Below are 15,135 nucleotides of genomic sequence, written 5' to 3'. Positions count from 1 at the left end.
TTGCTCTCAAATAGGCTTTGAATTTCCTGTTTGAAATTTGTAAACAGCTAGGTAGGAAGCCATTAGGTTATAAAAGGACAACACAAGGGGTGCTTGTGGTATTGGAAATAGTCTGTACTCTGACTGGTGATGGATACACAAACCTACATATATGTGATTAAAAAAAGCAGAGAATACACACACACACACACACACACACACACACACACACACACAAGCATGGGTACAAGCAAAACTAGGGAAACTCAGTTAAGACCAGTGGATTGCATCAGTATCAAAACCCTGGTTTTGATATTCTGTCATTCTACGATATATTACCATTGGGGAAACTGGATAAATGGTACAAGGGATCTCTCTGTATTATTTGTTACAACTGCATAAAAATCTACAATGATCTGAGAAAAGTAAACAAAACTACTTTTCTTGAAAGTCCATGTGTTAAGGCCGTTCAAATGTGAAGAAATTCTTCTGGCATTTTTCTTCCCTTGTAAGAGTAATCTACATAATTACAATCCTATTCCTAAAGCCAAGCACAGAGCCCACAGTGTGGATGTCAGCTAATGAAGCATTTAGGTGGAGATTTAATCGAATGAAATTCAGGTAAGAGTATGGGAGAAGGGGAACACATATGGCTAACACAACAAATAACGCTTTAAAAAAAACTGTAGAAATCATTTGAGTTTCTTAGAAACATTCTCCTTTAACCTAAAACATCACTTATAGATGCAATAACTTTCTTTTTATATTCAGAATAAAAATTGTTGATCTACCTTTTAATTGTTTTTGCTATTATTATAGTTAGCCGTCATAATATCATTCTGAATACACAAGTACTAAAAGGTCTACAAAGATGTAGTTTCCATACATAGCAACAGTGCTAAGTACAGTGCTATCCCGAGACTTTGATAGGCTTTAGGTATATTTGTACCTATCAATCCTCTCTGCCACCAAATATAATAAAATGCATTCACATACCACATTCAATATAATTAACATAAAACACAAATACCGAGATGCAGTTGACTAGTCAACCTGTTTTGTTTTAGACATTTACTTAAATCGTTATTAATTTTAATTTTGCAATTTCCTTTTTGCATTTTATAGTCAATTCTGAAAGGAAAGGAAAATGATTTTCAATAATTTTCAGAGTCCTGAATGCTTATATGCCCTACATACTGGGCACATAAACTATAACGAATAAAATACTCCTGGCTGATTTTAGCATGGTAAAACAGCATAATTCACTTCAAGAATGTGGAATAAAGCAGTATGACAGGGGAATTAGTCTACCTAACTGCTTTCCCCAAGCCACAATGTCAGTCTTCTACGGTAAGTAGCAAAACTCACCTGAGCATGTGGGCAGCACTGAAGACCACATCAAACTCTGTGCTGTCCAACTCAGCTGCTTTTTTTGCCATCTCAGCGGCTTCTATAAGGCGAGCTTCTTCCAAGAGAAACTGACCTGCAGAGCACAAAACTAAGTGAGCTTCAACTTGGAAACCACTACTTTAATCCTATGAAACAAAGTCACTACAGAGAAAAACACAGAGACCAACATGATTTGAAGCTAAGATTTACGTGTGCTGTACGTCTACATCTCATTATTTGGTCATATTTTTTATGCCTTTTCCTTTTCCTTCATTGCAGGATATCCCAATGTATCTGTCTGGTATATTCACAGAGTTGGTTTTGTTTTTGTTTTTTTCTTTAAAAAAATCCTGCATAGACTATTGAACCAAGAAATAAAGCAGATACAATTAAACATATATTACAATTAAGGGTTGAGTTGATTTTCATTATTGGTCATTTAAAATAGCTTCTCTCTGAAGCACATTAAAAACAAGGCTATCTGTACTGAGATGTATTAATTTCATATATTTAAGCAGCACTAAAAATATTGAAAGAACATACAAAGCTCCATTTAGCATTTGCTTAATTAGACTGACTAATAAACATGGAATAAATATTAACAAGTTCACATTTCTGAGGTTACTTTCAGGTCTGCTTTGCAAGGTTAGAATTGTTGCAGATAGAGCCATACTACTCTTTGAAACTATACTTCAAGAAGTGATATGCAGTGCTATCCCAGAAACATACAAAAAGACAAAAAAAAAAAAAAAAGAATTGGGTCCAATTTTAAGGCTGTAAATAGGTAAACAGAGCGAACAGCCTATTTCTTTGTTTGTTTTATACAGCTAGGGATTTATTAACAGCAAAAATAATGATGTTAAGCCCTATCTGACATGCATATTCAAATGAAAACCAAATCAACGCATAACAGAGAGATGCTGAAATCATTCATGTAACTTTTGGTCTTGTAGACTTGTGGTCTAATTATTATTTCTTTTTGTCTTGGGTTTCCTGTTTGCTGGAAGTTCAAGATTTTAACAATATGAAAAAAAAAAAAGTCATACAAATGATTTGCAAGTCCTGAGCTGCACAGGGAAAAACAAATTTTAAAATGGTAAATGGTAAATCCTCCCTGATGGTGTTGGTTTGAAAGAGCCCGTGATTTACCACTTATCTAATAAATATTACAAATTGTCTTCTAACCCAAAAGGACCAGTCCTTAAAACACAAGAGGGCATTTTCTGTTTTAAGGATTTATGATAAGCCATAGACTCTGCCTGTATCTAAACTTCAATTGGTAAGAAATGGTGAGTAAAGATAAGCTGACTTATTAAAATGAAGTGACAGTTTTAACACCAGGACTAAGAGACTTCTTAGCTATTTCTATAAAAAATCGTCCAACACTTTCCTAGTTTATCACTCACATTCTGTGCCTTTCTCAGGTCTCAAACATAATCGTTAGATCAGAAAATTATTAAGAACACTGATTTGTAAATACACTTGACCTTTGGACAACACAGGTTTGAACAGCATGGGTCCACTCATATATAGTTTTTACAATTTTTTAAATAATTATGGTACAGTACAATAAATGTATTTTCCCTTATGATTATCTTAACTTTTTTCTGTAGCTTACTTTAAGAATACAGTATGTGATACATATAACTTACAAAATATGTGTAAATGGTCTATGTCATCAGTGAGGCTTTGAGTCAACGGTAGGCTATCAGTAGTTCTGGGGGGTGTCAAAAGTTAATACACAGATTTTCTTTTTTCTTTCTTTTTTTTTTTTAAATAATACACAGATTTTCAATGGTGCTGGGATCAGTGCCACTCACCCCCATGCTGTTCAAGGGCCAACTGTACTTACGTTTATAAATAGAAAAACATTACTTACGAAATTCATGTATATGCTAACTATAAATATGCTGATAGGAGATTCAACTGAAAGTATATGCTGTGTTGTTGTTTTTTTTTTTTAAGATTTATATATTTATTTATTCAGAGAGAGAGAGAGAGAGAGAGAGAGAGAGAGGCAGAGACACAGGCAGAGGAAGAAGCAGGCTCCATGCAGGGAGCCCGATGTGGGACTCCATCCCGGGTCTCCAGGATCACACCCCGGGGCTGCAGGCGGCACTAAACTGCTGCGCCACCAGGGCTGCCCGTATATGTTGTTTAAAAACAGTAAAACTAGAATCAGATACTCTATGGCATGCTGAGAAATTAATATCTCATCATATATATTTTAGTAAAGGATACTAGACTATTCTTTAGTTAATTATTCTAATTATAGGTTTTCAAAATTAAAACATAATATTAATTGCTACCTGCCCTCAAAGAATAATGTTTGCCTAAGTAAATGCATTAATAAATATGTTAATTACTTATGTGATATTTAAACAAAGGATAATGTAGGAGTTTATCGATTGTTCTTCTTCCTTTCCAGACAGCTATTAACTCTGAAATGCGTTCTGTATTAGTAGTTAGGAAAATGCAACAATTAACTGAATAATGAAGGTTATTTAGTAAAATTCATTACTCTAGACTATAGAGGGTAAAGAAGTTATACTAGCTCTGGTAAAAAAAAAAAAAAAAGAGAGAGAGAGAGAAAGAGAGAGAGAGAGAAGAGGGACATGGTATCTATACTGTCCACATAGAAACAGGACCATGACAAGAAGCTTATGTGATGAAGATAATGATGCTCAATGGCATAAGAGATCAGTTTATGTGCAATACCCCAAGGGCAAAGCCTTTGTTAATACCCAATACACCTTTAATGCTCAACAGCAGCAACAAAGGATAACAACCTTAACTAGTCGCATAAAATCAAATATACAATTTTATCATGATTTTAAAACATTTATGCTTTCTTTAAAACAGCTTTGTCATGCAAAACGATTGCATACAGTTTGCAAGGTTCCAAAACCACATGAAACATGTAATTTTTACTAATCAGCAACAGAAAAGAAATCGCCATATGATCATTTTCAACAGAATTCATTCATCATATTAACATTCAGAAAAACAATATCACAACATATTAGTTAGGTATTTGCATAATTCTCCCCATTCTGTTCTCGACAGGCCATATATCTCAATACTCCAGCATTACTGTTCTGCTATGATAAAGGCATAAAATATTATGCAGTGTAGACCATTTGGTATCTTTTTTTGAACTGAACTTGAAAATGTGAACCAAACTTGAAATTGAGTTATTATTCTGCTGTGTTACATAATGATTGTTTGTTTGAAATATAGTCCAGAAATGATGGAAAATGGAGCAATAAGTATTTCAAATACAGAGAGCCAACATAAATAGGGAAACAAAGACGTACTAGGTTTCTTCTTAATAATGATCCAAAGAGCCTATATTGATATACTATTGGGGGAACAATGAGGAACAAAATTTGCCTTTACTTCTTCTGGAAAACTTTGCCTAAGTCACTCTGCCACCAGCTTCATCTATTTTTGTTCCCACCAGACACTGGCTCCCGACTTCTTGAACCACTTCATCTTCCCTTAATGTAACCTGCTATTTCACATCCTTATTTATCCTGAACTCTCAGGCTCTAAGGTTTCTCTAGTCCCATCCCAAACACCAGTCCCTCGTGCCTACCTATTGTCACTGGATACCATTTATTTGTAAGCCCTAAAACATTTGCTTCTCGGGGAATCTTTCTTTGGCCACTTCCCAACGGTATTAGAATTACTTATGATTTCAATTCACTGCAATATAATTTATCATCTAAACCGAGCACTTATGGGATTATTCATGAGGCAGGAATAAAAGGGTATAAAGCAGAATTGTCTCAATCTGGCCATCCCGCTTAGAGCATATGTGACAGGACGTGGGTATCAATCCTCTCACCTTTATCACTACTGAGCAGTGAATCGTTTAATATACTGTCTTTGACTCACTGTTGGCTGAAGTGATTGATATTAACAAAAGAGACACAGCTGCTTTTTCCTGAAGAATGTACACATCTATAGAGAGCCCACCAAGACTGAGCCAGATGCTCAGGCTCAGTGGGTTGGAGCAGCTGCTTGGGCTTTGACGGGTGGGGGCAAACTACAAGGAGGGGCCAGGGCAGTATGGGGAGCAGACAGGAAGGCAGGCACTTTGAGGATGTCCACAGTGGTTGATTCTGCAAGGTGTGACAGGTTACATTTTTCAGTGGTTCATAAGCCTTAGTACACATCAGAATCACCTAGAAGATTCAATAGAACAGAGAGCTAGGCCCCATCCCCAGAGTTTCAGATTCAGGGAGTTTGGGGTAGAGCCCATGATTTGCCTTTTTTTTTTTTTTTTTAATATAAGATAAGTGTACTCTTCAATCCCATCACCTATTTCACACATCTCCCCACACCATCACCCCCTTCTGGTAATCATCAGTTTGTTCTCTATGTTAAGACTCTGTTTTCTTGGTTTGTCTTTTTCTTTTGCTCATTTGTTTTGTTTCTTAAATTCCACGTGTAAATGAAATCATATGGTATTTGTCCTCTCATTTGGCTTAGAATTATTCTCTCTAGCTCTAACCATGTTGTGGCAAATAGGAAGATTTCCTTCTATTCATTTATGGCTGAATAATATTCCATTATAAATAGACACCACCTCTTCTTTATCCATTCATCTACATGTTGTGGCAAATAGGAAGATTTCCTTCTATTCATTTATGGCTGAATAATATTCCATTATAAATAGACACCACCTCTTTATCCATTCATCTATCAATGGACATCTGGGCTGCTTCCATAGTTTGGCAATTGTAGATAATGCTTCAATAAACACAGGGGCATATACATCCTCTTGAATTCGTATTCTTAAATTCTTTGGGGGAAATGCCAACTAAGGTAATTACTGTATCATATGGTAGCTCTATTTTTAGCTTTTTGAGGAACCTCCATACTGTTTTCCACAGCGGCTGCACCAGTTTGCATTCCCACCAACAGTGTAGGAGCGTTCCATTTTCTCTGCATTCTTGTCAATACCTGTTGTTTCTTGGGTTGTTGATTTCAGCCATTTTGACAGGTGTGAAGTGATATCTCATTGTAGTTTTGATTTGCATTTCCCTGATGATGAGTGATGTTGAACATCTTTTCATTTATCTGTGGGCTGCCTGGATGTCTTCTTTGGAGAAATGTCTGTTTTTTGTCCATTTTTTAATTGGATTTTTTTGTTTATTGGCTTTTGAGCTGTAGCAGCTCTTTACATATTTTGGACACTAACCCTTCATTAGATATGTCATGTGCTAATGTCTTCCCCTATTCAGTAAGTTGTCTTTAAGTATTTTAGATTGTTTCCTTTATTTTGATATAGTCCCAATAGTTTATTTTTGCTTTTATTTCCCTTGCCTCAGGAGTCATATCTAGAAAAATGTTGCTATGGCTGATGTCAGAGAAATTACTGCTTGTGTTCTTTTCTAGAATTTATATAGTTTCCAGTTTCACATTTAGGTCTCTATCCATTTTGAGTTTATTTTTGTGTATGGTGAAAGAAAATGGTCCCGTTTCATTCTTTGCATGCTGCTATCCAGTTTTCCCAACACCATTTATTGAAGAGATTGTTTGTCCCCACTGTATATTCATTCCTCTGACAAATTCACTTAACAAAGGAAGAATGAACATGATTTGCATTTTTAACAAGTTCCTACTGATACTATTACTTCACTGTCCAGAGTCTGGGAATAGTGTCTGATGGAACAACAGGATTATTATTTTGTACCATATTCTGGATGCCCTGCCTGGGATTGGCTCCCAGTTAGATTAAGCTTTTCTGGTCAATCAACTGCATGTGGCATGCCCTTCCCTATATTACATGGATTAATGATCGGGTTACACATAGATGTGTAGATAGAAAGATACATCTGTATGAATAAGATATAGGCAGTAAACAGAAGTTGTCTCTTTCAAACTCTTAAAGATACTTAAGAATTTTATCTCTCATACGTAGAAGAGTTATGAGAAATCACTTCTTTTCGCATATAGTAAACACATTCTTTGTGTTTGGTAATTGAGCAGAATTTCAAATAAAGAAACCACGAAAATCTTAAGTAAAATATATTTTGCTCTCGTGTATATCTTGTGCTACCACACTTTCTCATTATTTGTTTGGTTTATAATTTGTCTTACCCAAGTTAATTATCATCATCTTATTTAATTGTCTTCAATCAAAGGGAGAACAAAGGCAAAAACAAGATGAGAAATTACAAAGGGGAAAAAAAGTAATCTGAGTAGAGAAACACAGAGAAGGATATTTAAAGAGAAAGCATTCTCTAGAGGTCTAGACACAAAGAATGTTAAGTCTCCCCTTCCCAAAAAAGGAAGAGGGAAAAAAACCAGTTGACAATTCTAAAGTTAGTGCTTCTGTATTATAGTTATACCAATTCTTCTCCTGACAATTCTCTAACTGAACCATTTAACTATGTGGCAGATTTTTACCAACATTTCAATATGACAAGCTGGTGCAAATCAATCCTTCATTAATTCCTGGCTTTAAGAAACAGCCTGAAAGATAGAAATCCATAACGAATGTAAGCTGTCTTTAAGCCTAGGTTCAAATACTGCTTTGTAAAAATTTTGCATATAAACTCCCCAGATTAGTTGGGATTGGCATTTCTTACTAAAATATATGAAAAATTCACTATTCTGATCAATGCAACTAAATTAAGGAGCTAACACAATCTGTAATAGGTGTCATGATGATACAATTCTCTTTGGGAAAAATCATTCATATGTAGCTTTAAAAAAGTGTTCAAAGACAAATGAAAATCTTACTTGTAAAATAACTAGAACTTAACATTTGCATTAAAATAATTCTCTTTGGCAGAAGACATCAGATCACCTAAATAGATCCAGAATTGTCTTTGGCTACCACCTTGTCTCAAGCCATCATGTCACTCTGGATTGTAGCAATAACCTCCCAGCCAGTTTCCGTACTTCTGCCCTTGACCCTACAAGGTATTCTCAACACAGCAGTCAGAATGATCCTATTAAAAAGGGACTCAGAGCCCATCATGCTACAGCTGACTTAGGGAAAGCGAATTCTTATACTGGACTACACAGCCTGATGTAGTCAGCAGGGAGTTCCTCCCCCTAACCTCTTACCTCATTCTCTGACCCTCATCTTCTCGGTCTCCTACTACTCTCCCTCTTGGTCACTTATTCAATGTATATGGGCCTATTGCTCTTGTCTAACACATTGGAGAAACAAAGCCCCCTGCTTCAGAGTGTTTGTCGTTCCCTCCACCTGGAGTGCTCTTCTCCCAGATACCACAGTGGCTCACTCTCTTACTTCTTAGCACACTGTGGGGGTTTAATACATACACATTCAATAACAGGACTGAATTACCTATATCCCCACGTGGCTACCTTCTTCATCTGCAAAAGCAAGCTAGCATCTAGCCAGCATAGGTTACCAGGCACTTGTCTATTCATATCCTCTCACCTTAGAGTAATTTTAGGCAGGGCTGCAGTAAATGGCCACAACATGCTGGGTATTACAAAATTTCCAAGGTTGCCCTTTATGGTGAGGTCTCTGTGAACTGTGCCTCCTAAATAAAAGCAACATGGCAGCCCTGGTTTTAGATCTCTACATTTCCCTTGGAATATGACAAATAATCCAGACATCAATCACGACTTCAAAGATACCTGAATTCCAGAACAGTTCAAACTACACAGTTTGGCTGAAATCTATTATATCCCATTGTGCTTTGGAATAAATTCAATAATTTAGGAAAAGAAGAAGAAACTATAGATTAACGTATCCAGCCCAAGAAATGTATATTGTGCCTAATACACATAAGATGTGGTGATACTTGCAGTGTAGGAGGGGGAAGATAAATGCAACATTTACCCTTAAAACAGTTCCAACTTAGTTGAGGAAAGAGAAGATTTAACCACAAAAGATATATGTTTGAGGAGATGCAAGGTCTTACAGGCTAAGCACATCATATCTGGATGGAGGTAGATGTTTCTTTGGTTTTGTTCAACTTATAATTAAAATTGAATATACATAGAGTAGAGGGCACAAGTGAGAGTACCATTCGAATTTTCACAAAGTGGCTATGGGATAAAACAGTAGCCAGGGCAGGAAAAGGAATATCAATAACCGGAAGCAACGGTCTAAACTTTTTCAAAGATCCAGATGACTGGAGAGGGAGGAAAAACCTGGAGGATGGTGGGGAATATGTGGGGGGATTGTGGTGACATCTGATGGCAACAAGACAGGGGGGTAAGGTGGAATGGAAATGTTTTAATATTATTAAGGAAGGTGAATAATGCATGCCTGATGAAACAGGGTAGGGGGTTACGCAATGACCAGGATTTAGACGACCTGCCCCAAGGAGATACTGCTAAAGAGAGGTTGTTAATGTATGTTTATTAGACCTGGGAGGATTAAAAATATGGAGGGGAATCATCTCCTCTGCTTCTCTGAAGGGAGGCCTGTTGGATGTCTTTCTGAGAATCCCTTGCATTTTTAGGTATGTTTTTCTTTCTTTCTTCTTCTTTTTTTTTAAAGTAATCTCTACACCCAACAGGAGATTTGAACTCATGACCTTGAGATCAAGAGTCACACACTCTACTGATGGAGCCAGCCAGGCACCCCTGCTCTTACTCTTTAAAACCAATCTCTCAATCAATCAATCAATCAATCAATCAAACCAATCTATCTCTCTCTCTGTTATTCCCCCACTCCCCTCTCTCTCTCCACCTGAGCAGCTCAGTTGGTTAAAGGGTTTTAAGCATCTGACTCTTGATTTCAGCTCAGGTCATGATCTTAGGGTCATGAGATTCAGCCCAGAGTCAGGCACTGAGTGGAGTCTGCGTGAGACTCTCTCTCCTTCTCCCTCTGCCCCCCAACCCCTGCTCCCAACATGCCTTCTCTCTCTCTCTCTCAAAACAACAACAAAAAAACCAACCCTAACCTCTCTCCCGTTCCCTTCTATTAGTTTTGTTGCTTTGTGTTTTTGTGCTCTTGGCAGCCTGATTTAATAACAGCTCTGGTTTATTGAGACAAACCCAATGTGATAAACGTGCAGTAGTTACGGCCAAGAAAACAGGTGGGCCAGATGAACACGGAAAGGATGCCCAGGAGAGCAATCCAGACTGCTCACTTTGAGGCTGGGAAGACCCGAATCTGTCCCTATGTGAACATGAGACCAAAATTCTGCTCTGAATTGGACAGGTTGCAAGGAAGGTGTCTACCGCAAAGGAGATTAGAGGAATGCAGGCCAGGGCTTTGTGCTCAAGCGCAGAGGAGGTCAGGAAGGCTAGGGATGCTTTATTGCATTTATTTCTCCCCTGACTCTTTCCAGAAGGGTTATGAGATGCCAGAAAACCATTGAGGGAGTTATGAAGACTGTCAGATGGCAGGTGGGAAATAGAGAGAGGCAAGGAGGTCAAGGGGGGGGGGGTACTGCGGAGGAAGTAAAGACAAAGAAGGGAAAGGAGGAGTGTGGGGAAGGGGAAGGGAGGGAGGAGCAGCTTAACCACTAAAGGTGTCAGTAGCCTACAGATTTAATAGAGATCATGTGCACTGTATAAAGGAAAACCAGCTCATGCGAGGCTTCAACCATCTGAAGAGTCTTGAAAGATGAAGGGCAAGATGTAACTAGATGAGGAATGGGACCTCATCAGAGACACAGGGATGAGTAGCGTCAGTCCCTAAACAAGGGCGGAAGGAAAGAGCTGAGTAGGCATGCGGGCCCAGACACAGGGCAAGTAAGGGAGTGCCTGGGGACTCACTCAGGGTGCCAAGGGGAACCAAGAGCCCATGCTCCCACCCTCTGCCTCAGAAGAGCTCTTCCCATCACCCTCCAACACCAGGTCCTTGGGCTCTTCTGAGGGATTCATTTACGGATCTGTCACTGAGGCACACAAGAGCTAATGACAGGGTAGCGAACTTCTGGGAACAATTGTTTTCAATTAAGTGGAGGGGAAAACATAAACAAGAATCTCAAAGTGTATTCAATTGCTAAATCGAAATAGCTAAGACTGGAAAAACAGGATCTCCTTTTTTCCCCTCTCTGCCTTCCTCGCTTTCCCTCCCTTCTCCCTTTTCCCCACCCCCTGTTCCCAATTACTTGTTACTTATAATACTCATTCTTCTTGCAAACCATTATTCCTTTTCCATTCTCTGTCTGCATGTTGATGGATACAGATTCCTCTTTTTCTTAATACCTAGATTTTTATTGTCTCTTCTTCCCCTCATTTCTGTCTCTTTTTCATATGCTTTATTCAAAACTTTTTCTATAGGATTTGTTCCTCCTCCAAGATAATTCTTACAGCCTCTCTTAACATTTTAAGAATAAAAAATGGCCGTTGTGACAACTTACTGAGCACACAGGACATGCGAGTTATTTTATAAAATTGTAAGAGTCCTTGCAACCTGAGGTAGTAACAATCATCTCCAGATTAAGAAACTGAGGAACAGAGAGGCTAGCAAGAGGTAGACCATGCTCAAGGAATAATCAACAGAGGGGCCGGGAGAGCCTCCTGCCAAAATCCACTGTACTCTTTACTCTGTAATCTAAAGCTTACCTCAGTTCTTATCCTCTTGCTTTTGTGGCTTCTTGAGTCCAGTACAAAGGCAGATTCAATGTAGGTGGTTGTCAGTTAAGTGTCTGCTTTTGGCTCAGACCATGATCCCAGGGTCTTGAGATGGAGCCCCGAGTTAGGCTCCCTGCTTGATTGGGAGACTTGGTTGAGAAGCTCCCTGCTTCTCCCTCTCCCTCTGCTGTTCCCCCTGCTCATGCTTGTGTGCTCTCTCTCTCTCTCAAATAAATAAAATCTTTAAAAAAATGTGTATATGTAAATTGTCGCTATAGTTTGAATGTTTGTGCCCCCTCCCTTCCCCTCACCCCCAGTTCATGTTTTGAAATCCTGGAGCCCCCATGAATGGGATCAGTGTCCTGATAAAAGAGACCCCGGAGAGCCACCTTGTCCCATCCACCAGAAGCAGAGATGAGAAAAGGAAGGAGTAAAACTAACTAAAGGTCAGTCCATCCTTCTGTAGTCATTCTTTTATTGCCAAAATACTGATGGGCTGTCTTCTTTGTGCGAGGCACTGTGGCAAGTGCAGGAATCATGACTCTGATTCTGAGCCACAGTTTCTTCACTTCGCAAACAGGGATAGCCTTGCTGTGGATCGTAAGGAGTAAGTGAGACAATGTCAGTGCCTTGGGCGGGCTGAGGTCTGGTGCCCTGTGTCCTCGTGGTTCTTTTCACTCCTCTTTCCATGAGCTCCTTCCCTCCCTCTGTACCATTAGGGCTCTCTTTGTCTTGATGTCAAGCTGCCCTTCCTTCCTGAGCCTGGTAAGTACTCGATTATGAGAGCTCCATGGGTTTCTCCACCAGCAGTCCTCCCAAGCCTCCACATTCTGGGTCTTTGCCACCACTGGGGACCCACCAGGCCTACACTGAGTAAGACTGTATCTTTAAAAGTACAAGACAAACCATCAACACATCACGGGCTTAAGAGTCAAAGGAGGTTCAAATCCTTCCTCTGCCAACTTGCTGGGCCTTCAATATTGTCACATACGCTCTTGATACCTTAAATCCCATATCTGCAAAATAGGGGCAATATTATTTCTGCACAGTGTTGGATTAGGGAAACGACACAAGGTATGTAAAAGCACCCGGCGTTGGTGCAGAGACGTAACTGTTGAACACTGAGCTTCAATAACGGCAGTAGCATTAATGAGCACAGATGTGCCCAGCAGGACACCAAAAAACTTTTTCACGTAAATTCGCAAAACTCTGGAGTCAGGTCATACCATATTACTTGACTTAGTCATCCTAATATTGTGAAATATCTTATAATCCTCGTATATTTTATAATAAGAGTATCAATAGTATTTCTTTTTAGAGTTATGATAAAACACGGTGGGTGGTATGGTCTGAATGTTTGTGCTCTCCCCAAATCCGTATGTCAAAATCCTAACACCTAAGTTGATGGTAATTAAAAAAAAAAAAAAGGAGAACGATTCCCAACTTTCAGTGTATTTGATACGTCATCTTATGTATCATTAAACCTCCCATCCATGTACGGATGGAAAACACTCTTGTTGATCTCTTCTGTTGAATAAGACACAGTATAGTGTAGTAGTCAGGAGGGCCCTGGGTCAAGTGCTGCCTCTACTATTAACTGGCACTGAAACCTTGGGTAATTTACCTTATAGCTAGCTGACTGCACTTTCCTCATCTGTGAAATGGAGACCATCAGGTAACCTCCCGACTTGGCTTTTGTGGGGATTAAATGAAAATTCCATGAGAACTGCTCAGGACACAAAAGTCCTATGTAAATGCTTGTGATATTGTTACATTTGATGAGTTCATCATGGAATACGGTATTTAATAGAGAATTCTTTTTATTCCTTTCTTATTTAATTTTTACATATTACATGTTGAGTTCAGTTAAATAATTTTAGGATAATTATTTGTTTAATTTTTCTGCTATCCTTTCTACAAACTATCTGAACGATAGTTTAAGACATTTTCACATTTTATCAAGTATATATTCCTTTATAATGTACTCATCAAAGAAAATATTAGAAATTAAGCCCGTAAAAAAAAAAAAACAAAAAGGCTAGAAGAGTCCAAAAAAGCTAAAACATCTATTATTAACATTGTTTGGTTTTCTTTTCTTTTCTTTTTTTCAAGAGCATGCATGTGTGTATGGGGGGGGGGGGGCAGAGGGAGAGAGAGCATCTCAAGCAGGTTCCACACCCAGCACAGAGGCTGACATGGGGCTCAATGTCACAACTCTGAGATCATGACCTGAACTGAAATCAAGAATTAGACACTAAACTGAGTCACCCAGGTGCCCCTTGCTTGCTTTACTAATGATGTATTTTGTAAAATTTAATCACCCTTCATGTACAATAACATAGGCAGTTGTCTCTGTTATTATATGTTCTTTAGAAATTTAACTTAGGATGTTAAATATTTCATCAAATGGAAATAACAGTAATTTATTTAATCATTTCCCTTTTTCCAGCGCATGTAGAGGTTTTTTTTCTATTTTTGCCTCTAACATTAAATAGCAAGGCTGTGCTCCAATTATTACCTTTTGTGGATAATCTTAAAGAGAAAAAAATATTTTCTTAACATACATTTTCAAGAGAATTACTGAGAATAAATGCTAGAGTAACTTCAGGGAATATATTGTTATTTGAATGTTAATTTCTTTATTTCTAATGAAATTCTCTATTTACCTATCTTTTAAATTTTGTTATATTTCCTCTTTGGGGAATTATTTGTTCATGTCCATTGGTCTTCATATTCTGTTTTCCTTGTAGTTTTACAACTTCTCATGTCTTAGGTACACTGATGTTTTATTTTGTGATTTTATGGAAATTATTTCCTAACACTTAACTGTTCTTTAACTGTATTTCTTTTGGAAATACATTAATCCTTTAATTTTTCCTTTACTTTTTATTTATTAGCTTAGAAAAACCCTTTCCTGGTTTTCCCATTTTATTCATGATCAAGTTTTAATTCTAAAAGGCTTTTGAAAATATCTCACATAAAATACACACAGGTGTGAAGATTAAATAATAATAACCTATTATATGCATTGTAGAAATAGCAAAATTTAAAATTGCTAAATTTAATACAAAAAAATTGTAGTTAAGAAATGAAATAGTTTAGGTAAGAAATGAAATGACATTTAGAAATATATTCTAAATAAAAGAAATATATTCTAATTATACATCTGTGAACTGTCTGTGCTGTCCTTGGAGCAATAAAGGGACACAAATACTGATATTTTAATAAAATATTTTG

The 15,135-nt window shown here is 37.7% G+C and overlaps 1 protein-coding gene across 4 annotated transcripts in view; it reads right to left on the bottom strand.

Moving 5' to 3' along the window:
* Positions 1–15,135, bottom strand: part of TMTC2 (transmembrane O-mannosyltransferase targeting cadherins 2) — a 394,840-nt gene that overhangs the window by 72,694 nt on the left and 307,011 nt on the right. For all 4 annotated transcript variants that reach the window (XM_072724508.1, XM_072724507.1, XM_025992193.2 and 1 more), the window contains one exon: positions 1,348–1,462. In XM_072724508.1, the coding sequence (XP_072580609.1) occupies positions 1,348–1,462 (115 nt within the window). The remainder of the gene's footprint in view (positions 1–1,347; positions 1,463–15,135) is intronic.

This window comes from Vulpes vulpes, chromosome 10, assembly GCF_048418805.1.
Source record: "Vulpes vulpes isolate BD-2025 chromosome 10, VulVul3, whole genome shotgun sequence".
In the NCBI taxonomy this organism is placed as follows: Eukaryota; Metazoa; Chordata; class Mammalia; order Carnivora; family Canidae; genus Vulpes; species Vulpes vulpes.
The sequence above is the reverse complement of the archived record's forward strand: the minus strand, read 5'-3'. Positions and strand labels throughout refer to the sequence as shown.